The 24,454-nt window shown below is 51.4% G+C and overlaps 2 protein-coding genes across 5 annotated transcripts in view; one reads left to right on the top strand and one right to left on the bottom strand.

Annotated features, from left to right (window-relative positions):
• ACTN4 (actinin, alpha 4) overlaps positions 1-6,163 on the top strand; it is a 75,417-nt gene extending 69,254 nt beyond the window's left edge. For 2 of the 4 annotated variants that reach the window (XM_006871455.1, XM_006871456.1), the window contains exons 13-20: positions 1,671-1,779; positions 1,895-2,218; positions 2,304-2,438; positions 3,059-3,238; positions 4,001-4,147; positions 5,137-5,202; positions 5,687-5,845; positions 5,939-6,097. In XM_006871455.1, the coding sequence (XP_006871517.1) occupies positions 1,671-1,779; positions 1,895-2,218; positions 2,304-2,438; positions 3,059-3,238; positions 4,001-4,147; positions 5,137-5,202; positions 5,687-5,845; positions 5,939-6,097 (1,279 nt within the window). Of the gene's footprint in view, positions 1-1,670; positions 1,780-1,894; positions 2,219-2,303; positions 2,439-3,058; positions 3,239-4,000; positions 4,148-4,807; positions 4,889-5,136; positions 5,203-5,686; positions 5,846-5,938 lie in introns of all 4 variants that reach the window. The other 2 variants (XM_006871453.1, XM_006871454.1) reach the window with 2 other exon arrangements.
• Positions 6,164-7,559: 1,396 nt separating this feature from the next.
• CAPN12 (calpain 12) lies at positions 7,560-16,575 on the bottom strand. Its single transcript, XM_006871452.1, has 21 exons — positions 16,339-16,575; positions 15,846-15,915; positions 15,463-15,581; positions 15,132-15,265; positions 13,966-14,134; positions 13,207-13,281; positions 13,043-13,128; positions 12,895-12,969; positions 11,983-12,146; positions 11,657-11,892; positions 11,334-11,345; positions 10,911-11,119; positions 10,702-10,744; positions 10,564-10,623; positions 9,809-9,866; positions 9,416-9,486; positions 9,263-9,325; positions 8,914-8,992; positions 7,832-7,948; positions 7,676-7,734; positions 7,560-7,586 (listed from the first exon to the last, which is right to left on the bottom strand). The coding sequence occupies exons 1-21, from the start codon at positions 16,573-16,575 to the stop codon at positions 7,560-7,562; spliced, it is 2,163 nt and encodes a 720-aa protein (XP_006871514.1).
• Positions 16,576-24,454: the final 7,879 nt, after the last annotated feature.

Genomic DNA, 24,454 nt, shown 5'->3' with positions numbered 1-24,454 from the left:
CCCATCACCACCACAGTCGTCCTGAGCTCTGCTAGGGCCTCCAGAGCTGGGGCCCAGCTGTGAGGCCCGAGGGAGCTCCATACTGGCTGGGCCTGTTTCCTTCCCGACACACACTTCCCGCTGTCTGCCGCTGCTGGGGGGCGGGTCCCCATGTGACTTTAGAGGCCTGGGAACCTCAGTGCCCCAACTGAACATTGTTGGGGTCCTCCCTTTGGGTCCTACAGCCTCTCCCAAAATCAGGTCCTTGCCTCTCCCAAAATCAGGTCCTTGCCCATGGGCACACCCAGGCTGAGGCTTGTGGCCTACACATGCAAAGAGTCCTCAAGGTTTATGGTGGGAAAAGGGCGGGTTTCCCAGTTTCCTGGGGGAGCGCCTGGAAGCTGGTAAGAAACCAACTGGTAATATGTTCTAGACTAGAGTTAATTTCCCTCCCACTTGAAGCCCGAGAGCCTGAGCTAGGACCTTGGCTGTCATTCATAGAGCTTTCTGGACAGTAGTCCTGGAGGACAGAAATAGGGAGTATCTTGGGATGGACCTAGCATGGTCACAGGGTGCAGGGGCTGCCCAGGACCTTGATTGTCATCGACAACAAAGACTCACAAAGCCCTCAGTGCTCTACTTGTGCCAAGTCCTGTACCAAGGGGCAGCCGAGCCACAGAGAGCCAAGGAGCTTGCCCAGGGTCACACAGCTAGGCCGTGGCGGAGAGAAGCACGGAGCCGAGGTCTCTGGTCCCACTGTGGAGCACAGCCTGACTCGTCTCCCCTAGTCCTGCTTGCTCTCCCCTATACTCCCTGGCACCTTGTCTGTGGCATTCCTCCCCAAAGGTGTTCTCCACCTCCCACCCCCATCCCTAGTATGACGCTAGGACCCAGGCACTGAAAGTGTTCCAGTGGGGGTGTGGGCTAGGGGGACCAGTGGTAAAGGATCTCCTTTACCACTGTCTAGGTAGTGCAAGTGGTGAAGTGGCTTGACTTACTAGCCTAAAGGTCAGCAGTTCAAACCCACCCAGAAGCCTTCAGGAGATAGGCTGGCAATCCGCTTCCAAAAGGCCAAGGCTTGGGCAGGACTGGACGGTGACTATCAGCAACAGTATACCACTGTTTTACCTTACACATGCTTTGTCTTTGACATTTTGTTTGAAACATGTCATTGATTGCTTAGAATGAGGCTAAAGAATCATAGTTTGTAGGTTAGCTATATCGTTTTTGTAATATTCATTAAAATAAACGCACAACCTTAATAAATAGCTATTGTTCTTTTACTTACTGGGTACTGAGGACTGTTCTCACCACTGTGCAGACACTGAGTAATTTGCTCCCTATGATAATGCTCTCCCCATTTCACAGTTGAGAAAACTTGAGGTCTCCAGAGTAGGGAATTCCCCCACCCAGGGAGACCCACAGCTAGAAAACGATAGAGCCAGAACTCTAACCTCACTCTGCTAGATGGTCTTTATATTACGGAGCAGCTTCCGTATCAGCCAGAGCTCAGGGGCACAGCTGATAGGGTTGGGATTTGCAGGAGGAGCCCTGCGCCCTCCAGCCCCTCAGGGTGTCGTGGGCCGCAGCAGGACTGTTGGTCACTAACTGACGTCCTTGTCTGTCCCCCCCTGCACCACGTCCTTGGACTCTGGGGTCTCCTCCTGACTTTCTGCCCCCACCTCCCCCAGTGAACTGGATTACTACGACTCCCACAATGTTAACACACGCTGCCAGAAGATCTGTGACCAATGGGATGCCCTGGGCTCTCTGACCCACAGTCGTAGGGAAGCCCTGGAGGTAAGGTGGGAGAGGACCCCCAGAGCCTCGGGGCCAGGGAGGGGGGTGTACCATAGAGCCTTCCCTGCCGCCTCTGCCCACTGACGACACCCCCTCCGCCCCCTTCTCCCCCCAGAAAACAGAGAAGCAGCTGGAGACCATTGACCAGCTGCACCTGGAGTATGCCAAGCGGGCCGCCCCCTTCAACAACTGGATGGAGAGCGCCATGGAGGACCTGCAAGACATGTTCATTGTCCACACTATCGAGGAGATCGAGGGCCTGATCTCAGCCCACGACCAGTTCAAATCCACCCTGCCAGACGCCGACAAGGAGCGGGAGGCCATCCTGGCCATTCACAAGGAGGCCCAGAGGATCGCCGAGAGCAACCACATCAAGCTGTTAGGCAGCAACCCCTACACCACCGTCACCCCCCAGATCATCAACTCCAAATGGGAGAAGGTGGGCTGGGGCCCAGCAGCCAGAGGGGCTGGGACAGGGCCAATGGGGGGCGCCCCTGACCGCACGTCCTTCCCCCACCCCCCAGGTGCAGCAGCTGGTGCCAAAGCGAGACCACGCCCTCCTAGAGGAGCAAACCAAGCAACAATCCAACGAGCACCTCCGCCGCCAGTTTGCCAGCCAGGCCAACATCATGGGCCCCTGGATCCAGACCAAGATGGAGGCAAGGCTTGCCCGCTGAGCCCAGCAGCACCGCAGGGCTGAGTTGTAGGAGGGAGGTGCCCACAGGAGTGGCCCTGGGACCAGTGGACTGGACGGTTTCAGTGGGTTAGGAGCATCTGCAAGATTATGTGCCATCAAGAGGGAAGATGGGCTGGGGAGTTTGAGCTTCAGTTCTGCCCCTGGCTGGCGATGCTGAGCAGGCCCTCCAAGTGGGGTGGAAATAACGACTCTGCTCTGTGTGGGCCTCTGTGGGCACTGTTGGTCAGAGCAGGGACCCCAGCACACTCAATCACAGACCCTGTGCTGACAGGGAGCAGTGTGAGCCATGTGGTAGGTACCAGGCAGGCCCACCCACAGCCCAGTGCTTACCTCACAGCCAAGGGAGTCAGGAATACAGGCTCTGGAATCAGCTCCTGACTCCTCTTACTGGATTCAGCCAGTCACAAGCAGGTCGTGCACTTGGCACTGCACTGTGGCTGCTTTTCCCACTATAGGGCAGCACTGAGGGACCCGCTGAGAGCAGCAGGCCTCCCAGGTGGGGGACCATGTGGGCAACCACTGGAGGCCTCCTCCGGCCTGTCCCACCTCACCTCATCCCTGCCCCTGTGGTACCCGCTGCAGGAAATTGGGCGTATCTCCATTGAAATGAACGGGACCCTGGAGGACCAGCTGAGCCATCTGAAGCAGTATGAGCGGAGCATTGTGGACTATAAGCCCAACCAGGACCTGCTGGAGCAACAGCACCAGCTCATCCAGGAGGCGCTCATCTTCGACAACAAGCACACCAACTACACCATGGAGGTACCGCCACGGCCTGGGCGCACGCCTGCCCACACAGCAGAACACTGCTTTCCCGCCACCACCTCCTAACCCTAACCACCACGGCCTGGGCACACGGCAGAACACTGCTTTCCCGCCAACCCCTCCCCATTGCCCTGACGCTGCATCCCTTGGAGCAAGCCCAGCCTTCCAGCTCCTAAGAGCCAACTGTTAGTTTGTAAGAGTTTTGCCATCGAGTGGATATCACTGTCAGCTTAAACTTGTCCACGGTGGGACTATCTGCCAGTGCCCCAGGATTGGGGTGGTCTCTCCCACTTAGAGCAGTGCCCCAGGACTGGGGTGGTCTCTCCCGCTTAGAGTAGTGCCCCAGGATTGGGGTGGTCTCTCCCGCTTAGAGCAGTGCCCCAGGACTGGGGTGGTCTCTCCCGCTTAGAGAAGTGCCCCAGGAGTGGGGTGGTCTCTCCCGCTTAGAGCAGTGCCCCAGGACTGGGGTGGTCTCTCCCGCTTAGAGCAGACCTCTCGGGAGTCTCAGGGTCAGCTTCTCTCCTGCGTCAATCATGGGGTATGAACTCCTGCAACAGCATTCCTGCTTGTGGGCCAGAGACCAGGAGAGCAGGTGCTGTCAGATGTGGGCTTCACCACTTGTCCACTGCACAGGAGAGCATGGGACTGGGTCAGGGCTGGGGAGGGTCCAGCACAGCACCCCCTGTTGACCCCTCAGCTGTGGCCCCATCGCTCCCAGAAACTGGGCCCAGCAAGCAGCCATGCCCTGTCTCCTACCAGCACATCCGTGTGGGCTGGGAACAGCTGCTCACCACCATCGCGCGCACCATCAACGAGGTGGAGAACCAGATTCTCACCCGAGACGCTAAGGGCATTAGCCAGGAGCAGATGCAAGAGTTCCGGGCGTCCTTCAACCACTTTGATAAGGTGAGCTCCCTCCCCCAGGCCTCCCCGCTCCCTCCCCATGTCACCTTCGTCTCCTGCCCTGCCGTCTCCTGCCCTGCCCTCTCGTCTTTGCATTTGTCTGCTCCTTCTGTCCACCTGGGGGGGAGGGGGTGGCAGAGGTACAGGCTCAGCTCCTACAGCTTCTGGTGTGGTCTGGCAGTTCTAGACCTGCAATACCATAGGCCCCTCAGAGGGTCCTGAACCCCAGTGCTAGCTCCTGTCTAACCCACTCTGCTGAGCTGGTGTGTCAACCCTGCCTCCATTGGTGTGAGTGTGCAAACTCAGCTCTCCACTCGGGCCGGGCCCCGTGCATCCCCAGCAGGATTCGAGTGCCAGGAGAGGCCCCACCTAGACCCCCACAAGCCCTGAGCCTCCACTTTCAGTCCTACGTCAGCCCCCACCAGCATAGGTGGGCAGGGAGGCTCCGACTGTCCCGAAGGCCGCCTTGGAAGCAGAAGCCAGAGGAAAGGGGCGAGATCTCCTTCACACCACCTCCACCCCTCCTTGTCCACGTCATCCTCTAACTGTGTGTTTCCCTTCCCTGTGTGTCCCCTTCCCCTGCCCCTCTGCATGTGACTCGGGCCCCCTCCCCGCTGCTCTCGCCTGCCTGGCCCGTACACCTCCATTGGGATGGCCCCCCAGGACCATGGCGGGGCGCTGGGGCCCGAGGAGTTCAAGGCCTGCCTCATCAGCCTGGGCTACGACGTGGAAAATGACCGGCAGGTACGCGCACCCCAGGGCCCCAGCAGACTCGACATTAACCGCTCTTCTCTCTCCTTTTCTCTCTTTCTTTCCCACCTTCTCGCCATTCCACCCCTGCCACTGTGTGTCCCATGTCACTGGCTCTCGGCCTACTCCCTGTCCCGTGTCTCTCTGGACACCTTCCCCTTTACCTGGTCTCTCGGGGCCTCCTCTGTCTCCCCTGCTGTGCGCATGGGCGGGCCCCCCTGCTGCCCTCGTCCTTGGAGCAGAAGCAGACAGGCAGCATGGACGCTGACGACTTCAGGGCTCTGCTTATCTCCACAGGATACAGCCTGGTATGCGTCCCTGCCTCCCCCAGCTCACCGCCACCCCTCCTGCCACCCCTCCGCCTCCAGAGTCTCCGTGTTCCGGGGACAGCCCTGACCAGAGGCCCAGCTTGGCCCCCTCCTCCTTTGCTGCATCTGCGGGCTGGTCCCCTCTGAACCTTCCCTGTGCTGTCTCCTCTCCTAGATCTCCAAGAAGGCGGGCCCTCCTCCCGGTCCTCTCCCTCTCTCTTTCTCTCTCTCTCTCCCTCTGCCCTCCAGAACTAACTCTTGAGCCTAGGGCTGAGGAGCAGTAGACCTGTTTGATCCACACCCAACTCCCCTTTTCCCAAAGGACCTGGGATGGGAGGAAGCAGAGGGGCAGCCTCTGGCCCACTGTTAGGGAGCACAGGACAGGCGAGGCTGGCTGACAACAGGGTCAGGGCCACTCTCCACTGGACCTGGCTGTCTTGCTCCACTAACTGCCACCTTCCCCGTCCCCACTCCCACCTCACAGGGCGATGCCGAGTTCAACCGCATCATGAGTGTGGTTGACCCCAACCACAGTGGCCTGGTGACCTTCCAAGCCTTCATTGACTTCATGTCTCGGGAGACTACAGACACAGACACGGCTGACCAAGTCATCGCCTCCTTCAAGGTCCTGGCAGGGGACAAGGTAAGTGCACTCCTCAGCAGCTGCAGCGGGGACTGGGTGCATGCATGGTGGGTGGTGTCTCAGCATCCGGCCTGTCCTCTCCCCACCCCCCAGAACTTCATCACAGCCGAGGAGCTGCGGCGAGAGCTGCCCCCCGACCAGGCCGAGTACTGCATCGCCCGCATGGCACCCTACCAGGGGCCTGACGCTGTGCCAGGCGCCCTCGACTACAAGTCCTTCTCCACAGCCCTGTATGGCGAGAGCGACCTGTGAGGTCCCCACCGGAGAAACCCTGACCAAACCCTTCCTCACGGCCTCCCGGAGGGGCTGGGGGAGCCCTTGTACCTTCCCCTGTGGGGTACCCCGTAGCCGTCTCCTCTGACTCTGTATCTATGCAAAGCGCTCTCTGTCAGTCTTTCCGGGGAGGGGGCGCAGGGCGGGTGGGACCAGGCACTCTCCTCTCTTGGTTGCTTGGCCTGTAGGGTCTTCCCCTCCCCTGGTGGGGTGAGCGAGACCATTGGGGTCAGCGCTGCTGGTCTGGAAAATACTTATGATGTGTGGGGGTTTGGGTTTTTTTTATTTTTGTTTTTAAACTCAGTGGAGAGAACAATGGGGTCCCCTTGTGTCCCGAGGAGGCCCCTCCATTCCCGGGTCCCCTCTCTGGCCCTGAGGTCCCTTCAAGGCCTCCTACATCTAGGCCGAAGCCCTATGTGCCTTGTCCGGGAGCCCAGGTCCTGTGATGGGTCCACAGTTACCGACGGGAAAGGGTACCCCCGCCACAGCCTCCTCCTCTCTCAATCATTTGTGATTGCCTGGAGGTGGGGGGCACAACTGAGCGCCCCCTCCCCTGTGGCAGTAAAGGGGGGTGGGGTCACTGCTCACCCCCACCAGCCCTGGCTTTGCTTTTCTGGACTCGCTTCTCTTTCAGATTTACTAAGGACCAAAAAAAAAAGGCAAATCCACACACACAAGCAAAGAAAAACTATTAAAAAAAAAAAAAGAAAGAAAGAAAGAAAGAAAAACTTTCAGAGAATGACTATGTACTTTCTTAACTTACGGATTTATTATATAAATATATATTCACCTAGCAACGTCTGCCTGTGGGCCTTGGTGGCTCTCCTAATGAAGACATAGCTGACTTGCTCCTCCCACACCCCTGCCGGCTTCCCACTCTTGGCTGCTGTTGGGCGCTTCTCAGACTCCCCTCACCAGGAGGGTGGCCTGGCTGCCTGGTAGTTGATGGGTTTGCTCCCTTGTTTATTTCTCTCATCGTTTTTTTGTTTTGTTTTTGTTGAGCTTATTCTGATCGATTATTATTTTTTTTCTTGGTTTCTGGATAAACCACCCTTCTGGGGACAGGATAATAAAACATGTAATATTTTTAAGACGGATTCCGAAAGCATCCTCTCTGTCTCTTCTGTCTCTCTCCCATCTCTGTCCTCCACTTTTCCCTTGGTGAGTCAGGGAGTGGCAGGCCCCTGTCCCTGTTCTCCCAATGTGGGACCCCAGCGTGGGGTAACTGGGATGTCTGCACAGTGGAGGGGGCCTGGATGGCGGTCTCAGTGTCGCCCCATGCATGTTCTGACTCCAAACCACGTGATATTGGAGCCTCAGAACCTGGGACTCAGCAGGGAGGCAGACAGGCTGGAGAGGTGGTTCTGCCAGGCCGCAGCCCTCCCCCGGTAGAGGAAGCCCTGGGCCAGGGCTGGGAGCAGCAGGTGCAGGTTCCTGAGAGCTAGGAGAAGGTGGCCACCTCCATCCACTGGGGGAGAAATGAAACAGGGTTCCAGGCAGGATCTCCCCACCTACCCTCCCAGAGCCACCCTCTCTGTCCCTGCAGCCCTGGCTCACCTGTCTGTGGGTCAGGCAGACAACCCCCTCACCCCCATCTAGGTACCGGCTGCAGTGACCTGTGCGGAGAGGGACAGGATGAGCTCCGTACTCCTCTCTGGCCCTGGCCTCTGCCTGCCCACCGTACCAGGGTGGGGGTAGCGGGGAGGCACTCACGGAAGATGCAGGTGAGCTGGGCTGCACAGGATACAAAGCGCTCCAAGTCCACACGCAGACGGCTGTCTCTGTAGCGGCTAGTGAGGACCTGGGTCAGCTGGTTGTTGAGATGAAAGCCTGGGAGGAGCCCCCCTGTGAGTCCCACCTCAGCCTTATACCCCAATTCCCCAGGAAAAAGCACAGGCCTATGCCACCCTCATCAGTGTGGGGGCTCTAGCCCAGTCCAGCTGTGTGAGCACAAGCAATCCCCTTCACTTCTGTGGACCTGGGGCCCTCATCCTTAGTGGACAGGCCTGACCCTGTAGGACTGTGAAGATTGGAACCGTGTGAGTCAAGACCACCGTACCTTCTAACTGTACAACGCTTCTCTGCAGGCCCCACAGACTCAATTGCTCTATTTTATATCTGAGGTGATTTATAACACTTCAAAATCATCCCTGATGTGGAATCTCAGGAAACCCAAACCAAGCCCATTGGCATCCCATCCATCTGGACCCTGACTAGACTGCTCCAAAGGATTTCCAAACAACGAAACCTACAGGAGCAGACAGCCTCATCTTTCTCTGGGGGAGTTGGATCTTACGACCTTGCTCAACGCCTAACCCAGGGAAGGCGCCTTTGAAATCTCAGTATCAAACCCACTGCCAACAAACAAGTCAACTCCAACTCAGGGACCAGAACCTTATGGAGGCTTTCCAAGATAATCTACAGGTCAAAGAGCCTCATCTTTCTCCCTAGGAGCTACTGGTGGGTTTGAACTGCCAACTTTGTGGTTAGCAGTCCAGTGTTTATCCTATACTTAAAAGCCTCAAATGGTGGCTTTTGACTCCTTGAAGATCACAGATGATTCTCGGGACACCCCACATCCCCAGATGGACAGATCACGGGGTAATCCATGAACTTCCACTGCACCTTAAACCTTGCTTTTGCCCCCATCCTGCCCTATTTACAAGTGCTGAGTGTCATTAAGGGACCCTGGTGACACACTGGTTAAGTGCTGGGCTGCTAACCACAGGCTGGTGGTAGGAACCCACCCAGCGGCTCCCCAGTATTCCTCAGCCCCCTAGGGCCTCAGTCCACACCTGCTGCCTTCAGCGCCAGCCTCAGCTCATAGGAGTTCATGGTTCCCGAGGCATCCTCATCGAACTTGTCAAATGTGGCCTAGGCAGGGGAGGTCCGGATCAGGGCCCAGTCCTGCCCACCCCGTCCCCAGGCCTCTGAGAGCTGGAAGAAGATCCACAGCTCCCTCTCCCCTTTCTGTTCCCCGGCAAGCACTTGGGCCACTTTGGGCCTCTGTTTCTCAGTCTAAAATGGTAACGTGTCCAAGTTCCCCAGGATCAGAGGTGGCTGGAGTGAGAATATCCCGCTCCTGCTTGGGCCCTGGGGCCCCCTCCCTCCAGAAGGAGGCAGTCCCACCTGGGCCCACCTTACCTGCCACTCCTGGAGGCGGCCCCAGAGCTGCTGGAAGTGGTGCAGGGTCAGGCTTCCCCCGTGCTAGTGAGAGGATGTCTAGTTACTTGTAGTTCCTGGTGGGGAGCAGAGGCCTCAACCATCCCCCCCAGCCCCAGGCACTGCCTTCTGTACCCCAAAACACTGCAGCAGCTGCTCACAGGTCCTGAGCCCAATCTCTCCAGGGGTCCGGGTGTAGGCCCTGACTAGGAAAAGATCAGTCTCTAAAACCAGCATTTCCTGGGAACTGGCCACCATCGAGGCATCAAGTCTCTTGTTTTAGAGATGGGGGAACCGAGGCACAAAGTTGAACCAACAGTGGTTTGAGTCTGCTCACTGCAGCTCCATTCCTAACCTCTCACTGGAGGAAGCAGACCTTCGGGTGCTGTGATCCTGGCCACCGGTCCTGCATGTGGTCTGACTACCAGGCCACATGGGGCGCCAACGGGGCCCAGATCTGGTTGTAAGGGCCCCTGGCCAAGACCACCCCCAGCCCCTAATACACATGCAGACACACGGACAACTCACCAGGTTCCAGGGCAATGCTTATTAAGACCTGGAGCTGGGAGGCACCGAGTTCTTCCTCCTGCTCAGGGAGAGGTGGGTTGTGGGGCCAGTCTTTCCAGAAGTCCCACAACACGAGATATGGGCCCACCCTGTGCTGGCCAGTGCAGGGACAGCCATTGACAGCTCACAACCCATCCATCCCCAGAGTGGTCAGGGCTAGGAGCACTGGGCGGGGAAGCCCAGCTCCGAAGGCATCAGGGATGGCTTCCAGAGCCTCACCTGGGTAAAGGTGTGAGGGGAAAGGAGACATTATCAGACCCAAAGGACAGACTGAGCAAAGGCCCTGGGGTGGACAGGAGAAGCAAGCACACTGCAGGAGGGAGACACTAAAGCAAAATGAGGCCTAGGATAGGGGAAGAAACCCTGGTAACAGTGGGTTAGACATTGGACTGCTAGCTGCAAGATCGAAGTTCAAACCCACCAGCTGCTCTGAGGGAGAGAGATGGGAGATGCTCTTATAAAGATTTCAATCTCAGAAACCCTTCTTGTTAAGTGCTGTGGAGTCCTTTTCAACTCATAGCCGCCCTGTGTAGGGTTTCCAAGGAGTAACTTGATGGCTTGAACCAAAGACCTTGCGGTTTAGCAGTCTAATACCTATGGTACAGTGCCACCCTATATGAAACCCTATAGAGGGTGGCTGTGAGTTGGAATCCACATAATGGCAGTGGGTAGAGGATAGAGGCTGGGGCGACCCCCTCAGCCCGGCTTCTTCCTACCTCTCCGGCAAGCTCCTGAAACAGCTGCTCCAAGCCTAGCTCCAGGGGCACATAGGGGGCCTGTGGGGTGAAGGGCGTTTAGTTGTGATCCAGAGGACCCGACCCCTGCAGTCTCCCCCTCCAAGAGCAGCCCCTCACCTTGAGGACCTGCAGGTCGGCACTGATGACGTCATCGATCTCCCTGCAAATTACAAAAGAACGAGAGGGGCGGGGCTGGTGCCTCAACCTCTAGGGTCGCAGGGCGGGGTGGGTCTAGGGGCCCGGGATTAGAAGGCGGGGGACCCCAGAAGCGGGGCTGGAGACCCTAGGTCCTGTCTCTGCGTGTTGGGGACCGGGGCGGGGCTCACACGGCCGTGTGGCTGCGTTCGGAGAAGATACGCAGCGTGAAGTCGGCCTCGTCGCCGGCGTTGGCCGCGCTCGGGACCACTAGGTAGTGGCCGGGCGGCAGGCGGCATCGGCGGCTCACATCGCGGCGCGGGCAAAAGCGCGAGCGGTCGGCTTGCAGCAATCTGGGCAGGAGCGTGCGGCTGCACGGAGAGTCCCAGAGGCCCAGTAGCTGGGGGAGCGAGCAGGAGGAGGGCGCGTCCAGGCATGACCACGACCCCCCTAGTTTACCCCAGCCCATCCCTCCAACCCAGACCACTCCCCGCTAAGCCCACCACGTTCCACCCAGCCCCCACCTCCCTAACCCTGGGCCCCCTCCACCACCAGCGCTGGTTGTCCTAGCCCGCTGGGCTGTTTGTTATCAGGGACTGAAATCTAGGACCCACCTCCTCTGGGATCTGTAAGAAGAAGGAGAAAGGGAGTCAGGGGCTGGCGGAGAGGTGATTACACCTCAGAGTCCCTACCCTGCCAACCTTCCTCACCTGAGCCCCCTCCCTCTCCCTTCTTCCCAGTCTACCCCTCATTTACCTCCTATCTGATCCTCCCCGCTGAGCTCTGTGTCCTCAATCCTATCTCTGTCTGACTCCCAGAGTCTCCCTGTGATATCCTCAGTCCTTCTTCCCTCTGAAACGTGGCTTCCCCACCCTCTCTATCTTCCTGAAGTGCCTCTCTGCCCCCTACTCCCCAGGTCTCAGCAACTGAACCTCACCTGGAATACATGAAAGCCCACAGTGAGGTAGGTGAGGCCCCGGGCCCTCAGATGTCGCCGGTTTCGTTGGATGAGGGACAGGAGGACAGTGCACTTGGGGATGCGGCCTCCCCGCGCCAGGCCCCGTGCCCCTGGTGCCCCCCAACCCCCCCATGGCCCCTGTTCATCATCATCTTCCTCTTCCTCATCTGGCTCCAACAGCGTCAGACGAAACTGAGGGTTGGTCCAGAAGGTTTCTAGTTAGGGAGAAGGAAATGGGATTACCTAACCAGCTGCACCCCGACCCGTCCCCTCCATGCCTCACAGGGATCCCCTCCAGGCCTCACCAGCACCAGGTTGGCTCCCGCCAGAGTTGAAGCCTCGAACCCAGCGACCTTGGAAAGTGTGGATGTGCCAGCCGCCCCCAGCAGGTGTGGGGCCCAGCACCTCTGGGCTCAGTGAGCAAATCTGGACCGTGTGGAAGTGGTGGAGGAAATCCTGCAGCTCCATCCTGGACAGTGGCCAGCGGTCAGGCCTGCCCAGCTCCCCCAAACACCTCAAGATTCCAGGGAGGGTCTCCCAAAGAACGAAACAGCCCAGATTCCCATACTACTGCCAAGTGTTGCCACGTCTCCAGAAACAATCTATAAATTGCTGAGTCCTCAATCTCTCCCAAATCTAAGGCTCCAGAAACAGCCCAACGAATCACCAAGTTCCACAAACTGCCGCTGAATATTGATAAATTGCCTCTAACCTTCAAGCATCAAGCCTTTCAGACTCACTTAATTAACAACTAGCCTGCAGCCCTTCCATGTTGCCAAGTTTCAAGAAATGCCCTAAATATCACACATAAAAAACAAGTCGATTTTGACTCATGGCAACCCCGTCATCTCCTTCCATTGCCCTGAATGTGACCCAATGCCCTTCAACTGCCCAAACCCAAAACCAAGCCTGTTGACGTGCAGTTCATTCTGAGTCATAATGACCTCAGTGTGATAGATTAGCACTGTTCCATAGGATTTGTTAGCTGTAATCTTTATAGAAGCAGACCACCAGGACTTTCCACCACTGCACCACTGTTTTCAGATTCTTCTAATGTTAATAGGTCTCTCTCGACTCCCCCAGATAGAACCCAACTCCCAAATCACCACCAGTAATGATAAGATGGCCAGTTCTTCCCTATGAGGACACCTGGCCCCTAATTTCTATGTCACTTCAAGCCCCTTCCATGGGTGGTGCCAATGCCTTGCCCAACTCACCAGAACTCACCATCCTCCTTTTTCACCATCAGGGTATCTCGCCACTCAGCAGGGATTGCATCCCAACGTGGGCAGCTGGGGAGATGTGGATGTGAGAGATGGGTGGGTGGGGCTAACCCTCCCCGCACCTGAGCCAGACCTGTCCCACCTGTCACTCCAGGCCCCTGTCCACTCGACACGGCCCCATGGATTCCGAAGTCGCAGCAGCCGCACCTTGGTGAAGCCCAGAGACACCTGAAGGAGACGTTGTTAGTTGGGGGGAGAGGGCATGCTAGACAACCCTGCTAGCCCCTCCCCAGGGAGGGTTGTCACCTTGTGCACGCCTGTGACTGAGTATGCATGTCCCTTCACCAGTCCATCATCCGTAAGATATTCGCCCCGATCACTCTGAGCGGAGGACAGGGTACAATGAGGCCACAGTGTGGGAACAAGATGGTGGCTGCTCCTCTCTGCCCCCCATCCTCCTGCCATGAAAACACCCATAAGAATGGCACAGGGTTCCGGGAAGGTGTTGGGGCTGGTGAGTGAGGGTGAAAGAGAAGGGAGAAAAGAGAGAGATACGAGAAAAGTAAATGGCAAGAGGAAAGAGATGGACTAACAGAACAGAGAGAAAAGGCAATTAGTTACTGACTACAAAATAAAGTAATGAATGAATGAGTATGTGAGTGGGTCAGAGGTGAGCACTTGACCCAAGCTGAGTCCAGGAAAATCAATCCTGAGACTTTAGCTAAAATGATCAAGAAGAGGTTTTTTTGTGCTTTTTTAAAAAAAACAAAACAAAACTCCTGGGGTGGAGGGAGGTACTTGCAGCTGTTGGGGCCACCCTTGTGCCATGAAGGTAAAGACTGCCTGAGAACTAAGATTAGAAAAATACACACGTAACATCCTCTGAGCACCTGGATCCAGCTGTACCTGAAGCCATACATGAGAGCAAATTTATGAGAGCAAATGAATTTCTAGTTGACTTGTGAGAGACAATAAACTAACAGCTGAAGCTGAGAAAAGAAGGAACGCCACCCCCAAATATGCTCTGGTCCTGGTGGGGGTCCCACAGAGAAGCCCAACTCTCACCAGAGCAGTGGCACCGACAAGGGACTCCTTGGCCAGGGCTTGGCGAAGAGCAAAGAAGAGGCCTGGGGTGTCCTTCCTCAAGTAGATCACCTCGCCTATGCCGCCAGTGAAGTCCACGAAGGCCTCGTTCATGTGGCCACCACGCATCACCTCATAGGAGCCGTGGAGCCTTGGGACCAGGTCCGGGTACAGAGTCTGAGGCTTGGGTACAGAGTCTCCGGCAACCCCCTTGGGATTGGACGGGCCTCTGGTTGTACCCTTAAGGGGCCATATTGGGTGATGCATCAGGAATAAGAGAAGGCTTTCTGTTCCCACAAAGATTCACAGCCTCAGAAACCCTACAAAGGGTGGCTATGAGTTGGAATCAACTGGATGGCAGTAGGTGTGGGTTTTGGTTGATGTGGAACCCCTGGGGATCCTGAAGTGGGAGACTATGGGCCGGTCTGGAAGCCACTGGGTTTGCAGTCTCTGGGGGCTATAGAATACCTATGCCAGGATTCTGAGCGCCTGGGGATGTCTATAAGTTTGTATCCCTGGGAGCTGTCCAACTTGTGGGTAATCTGTTATGGAGGCTATATTCAGGAGTCTTGGTATGGAACTGTAGGATAAGCACTGGTCATTTGAACTACAAGGTTGAAGGTTCAAAGTCACCAGCGACTCCTTAGAAACCTTATATAGGATCGCTGTGAGTCGGAACCAACTTGATGGCACTTAACAATAACAGCAATCAGGATTTCAGAGCCACAGTATAGGTAACGAGAAAGACATGAGGATCCCAGAGATCGCACCCAATATTCGGGAGTACTTTGTGTTTCCAGGTAGACAGGAGAGATGATCTGATCCCTGAGGGAATAAATCTCAGATGTGCTAAATCCAGGGAATGAAGAATGTAATTTCTGGATCTTTAAGGATCATGGATGGTGGATAGGTCTCGGGAACTTGGGGGGAAATGTTAATAGTGGGAGGTGTTCCAGATTTGGGGGTCCTTGGGCTGGGGTGACATTGGAGTCCTAAGGAGTTATAATGTTTGGGATAATTGGGGTTGTATGTGAGGTAATTAGGAAGCTGTGTTTGGGGGATTCCAGGGGGCTTTAGGGTTCCAGGGGACTCTGGGGGTTCCATACAATTTGGTCCCTGGGATTACCACCTCAGGGGGTGGTCCTCACTTGGCATAGGCCTTCTCCAGTAGTGGAGCCCAGAATTCGTTCCGCTGTTTGGACCGCACGAACATCAGCTTCCCGTCACGCACGGGCAGACGGTCATCCACCACGACATCCACCCAGTGGCCAAACTGCCAAAGCTGACAGGAAAAGGGGTAGTCTGGGGCCATGGGTCAGCTTCCACCCTCCACCCATGCCTGGGCCTCAACCTCTCACGCCTGACCCTCTTGTTGCTCATCCCAGAACCCAAGCATTACAGCTCCAAAAGGTTAATGTCAACTATGAAATCCATGTCACTATGGGGAAACCGAGGTACAGGCAGAGGAAATGGCCCTACCTGGAAGTGGAAGACACCGGCGTAGCCATCTTGGAAACTCTGTCCAGTGGGGACCACCCGGTATAGAAGTCGAGGGTACAGAGTGAGGGAGGCAGCCGCCGCCAGAAACCAGCAGTTACCTTGGAGGAAAGACTAGGATTGGGCATGGATAGAGTGAGGGGGACCGAGGGAGGAGACTGAGGTACAGGGAAGGTCAAGGGGTAGAGAAGGGGAAGACCTAGGGAGAGAAAGGGGAGAAACCAAGGGTCAGATAAAGGGGAGATGGAGGAGCAGATAGGGGGAAACCCAGGGACAGAGAGAGGAGAGAATGAGGGAGCAGAGTTGTCAGGGTCTTAGCTGCATCTTGCTGGGTTTGGAATTCAAGATAGCTTCAAGGAGCTCACCCAGGCTCCCCTGACACACGTCTGTCCGACTCATATCCTCACAGATGAACTGGGGCTCAGAGCAAAATTCCTGGGAATGACAGAGGATTCCAGGCTTAGGGAGGGAAGGAGCAACTGGGAGGTCAGACGCCTGGGTCTCCTCTTGCCCTCTGTTTGCTCCCTAGTAATGAGGGCCTCCAACTCTTGAAAGGCCTTTAAAGTCCGTGGGCAGACTTTAGGCTTCCCTGGGCCTCCCTGGATCCAGCAGGTCCCACGGTGACTCCATTCTCCCTCAGAGCCTTCCTCAGACTAGGAGTCCCAGCCAGCCTCATCCTCCCTCAGACCCAAGAGTCCTGGTCCCCAAACCCCTTCTCCCTCAGACTAGGAATGTCTGCCCCTCCTCCCTTAGACTAGGAGTCCCAACTGGGCTCCATCCTCCCTGGGGCCCAGGAATCCTGATCTCTAGTCCCAGCCTCCCTCTGATCCAACAGTCCCAGCTGAAGCCCCACTTTACTTGGGGTCTCTTCCATTCCACCCCTTTGGCCTTCTCTGAGTCTGGACCCAGCTGGTCATAGCCAAGTGCATCAGGGCCAGCAAGGAAGTAGGGGTCTCGGAACAGGATCCCTGCATCCAGGCAGGCTGCCCGGATTGCCTCGAATCTCTGGCCCCGGAAGAGCTTCGGGCCCCCAGCTCCATCTTCAGCTTCTTCGTCCACCAGCTGGATGGTCACTGTCCTGCTGCCGTACGCCATCTGGAGACTCTGGGCTTGCAGGCTGGCCCCAGGCCCTTTAACCTCCTGAGTCATGGGGGTGGGGCCTCTGCACCCACTGAGTGCTGATGTTGGGGAGGGGGGGAATCTTCTCTTGTTAATATTAATTGATGGTTTGGGATGCCGGAGATCTGGGACGCCTATTCAGTGGTTTCCTCCCTGGGGCGTGGGGCCTTCAGTTGTGGCCAGGGTAACAGCTTAATGAGCTTGACCAGCAGCAGGAGAGAAGGTGGGCAGAGCTGAAGGGGGATTGGCTGCTTCTGTGGAAATGCCAAGAAAGAGGTCACTGTGTGGGGTGCGCTTCTGCCTGCTTGTCCTTTTGGGTGTTTTTCCGTGGGGCTGGAAGAAGGTGGGCGTGAGAAGAGATTGTCCACCTGTGTCTCTCTAGATAGTTTCTCTGTCTGCCACTGGATTCTCCTTCCCCTCTTGGTCACACTGTCTCCACTGCTGTCTCTTTGTGTTTCTCTTCTGCTATATGTGTGTTGTTGCTGTCTGTCTTGGGTCCCCTCACTGTCCATACCTGCCTGTCTCCTGTTGGGATCTGGCAATCGCCAAGGGACCATTACACTTATCCTGCCCACTCAGAATGTGGGACCTGGGAGTATGTCACCCAAAAGCATGCTGAGGCATTAGAAGAAATTGACAAATAGGTCCCAGGGGGTGGTCAGAAACCCTCCAGTACTCATCCTGTCCCTCAGTCCTCTGGTAGTCTTCCTTTCAAGTGGACCAAGAGAGATTGTCTGAATCCTCAGCTGTGTGGCCATTGAAAAGGGTAACAATTCTTCTTGTGGAATTTCTAAGACCTCCCCTGCACCGGTGATGCTGCCAGAGTGGTGGTTTTGTGCCGTGGCGTCGGTTCCGACCCATAGCGACCCTGTACAGGGTTTCCGAGGCTGCAAATCTTTACGGGAGCAGAAAGCCTCATCTTTCTCCCGCTGAACAGCTGGTAGTTTCAAACTGCAGATCTTGAGATTAGCAGCCCAACTCGTAACCACTACGCTACCAGAATTCCATGTTGCCACAGTTGTGGTTGTTAAGTGCTGTCGCATTGATTCCGACCCATAGCCAGCAGTAGTGACACCAAAATGATTGTCTATACAATTTTTGTGCAGTGTTTCAACAGAAATTTATTATTTTTTATAAATGTACCTTTGTAGCTAGTTATAACAACAAAAACATTTTTTATAAGCCCAGCTAATACCTGTTGTTAAGTGCTACCCAGTCAGTTCCAGCTCAAAGTGATCCTGTAGAGGGTTTCGGAGGAACTACTGGTGGGTTTGAACCACTGACCTTTCCATGAGCAGTCCAGTGCTGATCCTAGAGAGCCACACCAGGATGCCATCACTATACCTACAAGGCTAAAACTCTATGCTAATTTGCTTTTGAACCTTCTAATGCATGGTGGCTCTATACAGTAAGCACTGAGCTATAAATCACGTGAAGGTTTCCTTAACAGATGTTACACATGCAGTTACTTCTGATGCCTTTTTAGTTAATAATTTTGTCAGATTTTTTTTGGTGTCTTAACTACAATATTGTAATACACAATATATAAGTATTTATGAACCTGTATCAATCACTTTAAAAAAATGAAGTAATAATTAAAGGAAAAGAAGAAAAAAATTTTAAAAAGGGATTCCACTCATTTACTAATAATGCTAATAATAATGTTGTAATTCAACATAGATTTTACAAAATGATTTTGTTTTGTTATTTCTGTTATTGGTTTTGTTGTTAGGTGCCATCGAGTCAGTACTGACTTACAGCGACTGTATGTACAACAGAATGAAACATTGCCCCGTCCTGCGCCAACCTTACAATACTTGTTACATTTGAGTCCATTAGTACTGCCACTGTGCCAATCCATCCCGTTGGGGGTCTTCATCTTTTTCGCTGACCCTCCACTTTACCATGCATGATGTGTCTCCCCAGGAATTGGTCTTCCTGACAGTATGTCTGAAGTATGAGAGACGAAGTCTGGCTATCCTGGCGTCTAAGGAACGGAACGGCTGTACTTCTTCCAACACAGATTTTTTTCTTCTTTTGGCAGTCCATGGTACTTTTAATATTCTCTTCCACCACCATAACTCAAATACATCAATTCTACTGTCTAATTTTTGTTGTTAGTATTCATATAATCTGAGAAACATTGCCTTTAAGCAATTTACAAGTGTATCACTTATTATTCTATGATTGAAATTAATAATAAACTCACATGTATAACAATGAATGATTATAATATGTAACTTGGATAACTAAATAGAGCAATTGACACTTTCAAATATGAAGTGGGGGGAATACTGTGTTTCTTTGACTGTTGTTGTTGGTGTTATTAAGTGACATCAAGTTGGTTCTGACTCACAGCTCCCCTATATAGGGGTTCTGAAGCTTTAAATCATAGAGGAAGCAAAAAACCTCATCTTCCTCCTGCTATTTCTTTGATACATGTTTAGACATACAACTTAAATCTTATATTAAAATTTTTTTAATTTAGTACTAAAAAATTTTCCTTTAAAACATCCCTGTCTTGTTACAGGATAGTCACATCATATCTCGGGTGATGGGGAGGGCAATATACAAGGAAGGGGAGGTCAAAACACAAGAAAGGGAAAGGGGGTGGAAAAATAAGAAAGGTAGGGAACACTTAGGTAGATTTGCGTGGGCTAAATGGGACAGAGGTAAATAGTGATGTATACTCAACCTTGGAACAACAGGGCTTTGTGATGCAGGGATCGAGGCATAGTCTGAATGAGTAAAAGAGGGGAAATAATGTTAAGATGCTTCGCTGTCTTGTGGATATTGGTTTCCCCTGGCTACTATTGTAAAATAGATATTTAAGTGGGATAGAAAGAAATATCAGGAAATACGATTACAGAAAGCTTGTAAGCCTGTCTTCAGCCTGTAACTATAAAGGTAGAAGCTGTGTAACAAAAGTGGGGGAGTAGTTAATCTTACATTCCAGGAACAAAGGACCCTAAGACCATCAAGAGGTAAGAGCATGAGCAGAACATGGGATCCTAACCAGAGAAGCAGCGACACCAGAGATGGAGGCAGAGAAGAGTGCACGGAGAGATAGAGCAGCTGAGGACTCTAGACTCACGGAAAGAGAATGGCTGTGTGCTGGCGGCCAGGAAGCTGGCTTGCAAAATGTGCCCTTTGATTGTTTAAATGATTATATATTCCTCAGTGGTTTTGTGTACATCACACACACACAAAGAAAGAATAGAGGCAAATATTGTTAACTGATGGCTCTTGGAGGGGTTGTAATCATTACAATGAAACAAAATACAACAGTTTGAGTGTAAAACCAGTGTCCTGCCATGTAAACTATTACTCAATTCACAATAAAAGCTTTTTTTAAAAAAAAAAATTCGTCATGCAAATATATATCTGGTTTTGATGAAACTTTTAGAGTTTAAGTTTGAATGATTGTTTAAAAACTAGTGACATCAAAATTTACATTTGATGGAACTAACATAGCCAACAGATTTACATATCCTTTTTCAAATACTGCTAATTTCTCTTTTTTCTTCGATTGTGCAGGGATATTCTATCATGTCACAGGGGGCACAAAAATCAAAGAGGCTTAATTGGTTACCAGCAAAGGAAAGCAAAAGACGCAAGAACTGAATCATTCAAAACATTTGCTAGATTCATGCTTTCATGTCAAAAGATTGGATGGTGGCCCAGGTTCATCAAGACGCTGTTTGTCAATCTCTGGTGGACAGAGCTGATTCTTCTGATGGGACATGCATTCGGCAGAAAACCTAAGAGTGGAAAAGGCAAAATCTGAACAGAAGGGACTTTTGCCTTGATACTGTAATATGAGAAAGATGGGCAAATTTTGTGTGATGTTACTTTCTAGGAGATATCACATCAAGATCATTTGGGGATTAAAATCATCAAAAGGGGAAGCGCTTCTTTCCAGAACAAAATGGACCTTTGAGTGCTCTGCCAAGGCACAGAGATGTGAAAACCAAGAGAGATGTGCTCTAGCTTTCAAAAGAGTTGTTTGGAAAAGTGCTTCCAAATGGCAAGAAAGCTCTTACCTGCTGATGAGAATTTTTACTGCTTTTGGTCCTGAACTCCTGGTGTGGCACTGTAGAATAAGCACTGGACTGCTAACCTCAAGGTTGGCAGTTGAAGCCTACCAGCTGCTCCTTGGAAACCCTATTCAGGGTGGCTGTAAGTCAGAACTGACTTGAAGGCACTTAACAGAAACAACTTGACATTAGTTCTACAGATAACACCATACAAACATGTAACTGGATTTCAAAAGTGGTGAAAACTGAAAGTACATAACATGAAACATCCAAACAGTTGAAAGTGGAACTCATTTGCTGAGATAGAAAGAAGAAAAAGTGAAGGGCTATCTTGTACTGATTGCTTGATATCACGATGTCCCTTGCCAAGCAGACTGTGTCATTCTGCAGCCACAGAGCTGATGGAATTTCACTGGAAGAAATCTTGAAATGGTTGGGATGTTTTCAACATATTGATCAAATGCTAAAAGAACATCGCATGAGATTAAAGAGGGACACATGTCAATTTACAGCATCATTCCCTTATCTTGCACCAAAAATCTAGAATGAGTTCATAAATGCCCTGGAAAATCATGCAAAGACACTTGCAATGGACATAAAGTCTACAAAGTACTTTAGGGTCATGCTCGACCACACACACAAATTACCACACACTGACCAGATATCTGAAGAGATCAAATATGTAAAAATCAGCAACAGGAAAGTTAGAGTGAGAAAAGTTTTTCTTCAATTTTTTTTATCCTTTAAAGGGGAATAAAGCTGCTGACCTCAGCTCTGATTTTTTTTTTTTTAACTTTTTATTGTGAATTGAGTGAAAGTTTACAGACAAGATCATCAGTTTTGCACTCAACAAATCCTACTTGCTACAACAACAGACACTTTTAAAGTCAAATGACTATGGATTGTTCAGATGAAGCATCAGATCAGATGAAAGTCATCAAGGAATTAACAGCCATGTTTGAAGCCATTCAAGCACAGTGTCAGTGAAGAGGAGTTTTAGCTACTATTCCAAAACTGACTGTTTTCTATGACAAGGTATCTGAGAATCAGTTTTTAATAGAAGAAATACCAAGGCTGAGAAGCCACCTGAATATAGCAGAGATTGATTTGGAAGAAGCCAAAAATTAGGCAACATTAGACGTTTTGGCATCCATAGCTGAATGAAACTTCACAGACACTCTCACAACCCTTTCAATGAGCCTAAAATTACTTCTGATGATCTGTCTGTGGCTTCATCTGAGAGGGACCTTTCAAAACTGAAACTTCATAAAGAACTATTTGCCATGAAGAAAGCATCAAAAGAAGATGTACCAAAAGGAAATGGTTGATGTTCAACCATTTCAAGAGGTAGCATATGATCAAGAGCCAATGATATTGAAGGAAGAAGTCCAAGTGCATTGAAGGAATTGACAAAGAAGAAGGCATCATGAATTGATGGAATAAAAATTGAAATCTTTCAACAAAGTGAGGAGGCACTCACTCATCTATGCCAAGAAATTTGGAAGACAACTATCTGGCTGGCTGATTGGAAGAGATCTGTATTTGTGTCCATTCCAAAGAGAGGTAACCCAACGGAATATGGAAATCATAGGACAATATCTTTGATATCCCATGGGAATAAAGTTTTACTAAAGGTAATACAGAAATGGCTGCAACCATACATTGACAGAGAACTTCCAGAGGTTCAAGCTGGATTCAGAAGAGGATGTGGAACAAGGGACGTCATTGCTGATGTCCGATGGATCTTGGCTGAAAGCAGAGAATATCAGAAAGATGTTTACCTGTGCTTTGTTGACTATGCAAAGGCTTTCGATTGTGTGGATCATGACAAGCTATGGACAACATTGCGAAGTATGAGTATTCTGGAACAGTTAATTGTGCTCATGAGGAATCTGTACCTGGACCAAGAGGCAGTTGTTCGAAGAGAACATGAGAACACTGAATGGTTTAAAATTAAGAAAAGTGTGTGACAGGGTTATATTCTTTCACCATACTTATTCAACCTGTATGCTGAGCAAATAATCCGAGAAACTCGGTTATATGAAGAAAAACATGGCATCAGGATTGGAGGAAGACTCATTAACAACCTGTGATATGCCAATGAGACAACCTTGCTTGCTGAAAGTGAGGAGGACTTAAAATTTTTACTGATGAAGATCCAAGACCACAGCCTTTGGTATAGATTGCATCTCAATGTAAAGAAAGCAAAAATCCTCACCACTGGACCAATAAACATCATTCTTATCAACGGAGAAAAGATTGAAGTTGTCAAGGACTATATTCTTCTTGGATCAACTATCAACACTCATGGAAGCAGCAGTCAAGAAATCAAATGACGTATTGCATTAGGCAAATCTTCTGCACAAGACCTTTTAAAAGTGTTGAAGAGCAAAGATGTCAGCTTGAGGACTAAGATACACCTGACCCAAGCCATGGTATTTTCAACAACCTTGTACGCATGCAAAAGCTGGACAGTGAATAAGGAAGACCATAGAAGAATTGATGCTTTTGAGTTATGGTGTTGGAGGAGAATATTGAAAGTGCCATAGGCTGCCAAAAGAACCAATAGATCTGTGTTGGAAGAAGTGCAGCCAGAGTGCTCCTTAGAGGCCAGGATGGCCAAATTTCGTTTCTCTTACTTCGGATATATTGTCAGGAGGGACCAGTCACTGGAGAAGGATATCATGCTTGGTAAGGTAGAGGGTCAGAGAAAAAGAGGAAGACCCTCAGCGAGATGGATTGGCAAAATGGCAGCATCAATGGGCTCACGCATGGCAACCATTGTGAGATTGGCCCAGGACCGGGCAGTGTTTCCTTCTGTGTGCATAAGATCGCTGTGAGTCAGTACTAACAACACCTAACAACAACAACAACAACAGCAACACTATATGGGCAAAAGACTTGAAGCAGTAATATCAGAATCACAGAACAGGAGTCAATCTTATGGAACTCTGGCTGTTCTATAGGATAAGCACTCAACTGCTAACCACGAGGTTGGCATTTCAAACCCACCAGCTGCTCTGAGAGAGAAAGATGAGGCTATCTGTTCCTCAAATATCTAAAGCTTCCAAAACCCTATACAAGGTTGCTTTGAGTCAGAATCAAATCCAAGGCAGTGCGTTTGGTTTTGTGTAAGATCAATTGTAAGGAGGTCTACTGCTACAGTGAAATAAGTGTTGGGCTGCTAATCGCAAGGTCAGTGGTTCAATGCCACAAGCTGCTCTGTGGGAAAAAGATGAGACTGTGTGTTCCCATAAAGATTCTACAACCATTTCTTAATTATCTTCAGCAAACTGTTACTTGCATGTGATATAAATGATATTGTTTAGTAATGTCTGCATTCTGTTGGATCACATTTCTGTGGAATGGGCACAAATATGACTTCTTTCTGTAAGTTGGCCAGATAGCTGTCTTCCAAAATTCTTGGCATAGATGAGTGATGCCCTCCAGTATTATATCAGTTTGTTGAAACACCTCAATTGGTGTTCTGTCAATTCCTACAGCCTTGCTATTCAGCAAGGATGAAGTCCAAGCCGATAGAATCCTTCAATACTACAACTCGAGGCTTGAATTTTTCTTCAGTTCTTTCCACTTGAGAAATGCTGAGTGCGCTCTTCTCTTTTAGTTTTCTAACTCCAGGTCTTTGCACATTTCACTATAATGTTTTGCTTTGTCTTCTCAGGTTGTCTTTTGAAATCTTCTCTTCAACTTTTTTTACGCCATCATTTCTTCCTTTATTTTATTCTGTATTCGAGAACAAGTTTCAGAGCTTCTTCTGACATCCATTTTGGTCTTTTCTTCCTTTCCTGTCTTTTTCA

The sequence above is a fragment of the Chrysochloris asiatica genome, unplaced genomic scaffold (assembly GCF_000296735.1).
Source record: "Chrysochloris asiatica unplaced genomic scaffold, ChrAsi1.0 scaffold00168, whole genome shotgun sequence".
Lineage (NCBI taxonomy): Eukaryota > Metazoa > Chordata > Mammalia > Afrosoricida > Chrysochloridae > Chrysochloris > Chrysochloris asiatica.
Note: the sequence above shows the minus strand (reverse complement) of the source record. Positions and strands in the feature narration are given on the sequence as shown.

What these genes read in the sequence shown, in the direction of transcription:
- CAPN12 (XM_006871452.1), bottom strand. Translation starts at nt 16,575, where the DNA reads ATGGCGTACGGCAGCAGGACAGTGACCATCCAGCTGGTGGACGAAGAA. An exon ending in CGGGAGCCAACCTGGTGCTG is followed by an intron (nt 11,893 to 11,982) that starts GTGAGGCCTGGA and finishes CTCCCTAACTAG; the next exon opens with AAACCTTCTGGACCAACCCT. An exon ending in TCTGCCTGACCCACAGACAG is followed by an intron (nt 7,587 to 7,675) that starts GTGAGCCAGGGC and finishes TTTCTCCCCCAG; the next exon opens with TGGATGGAGGTGGCCACCTT.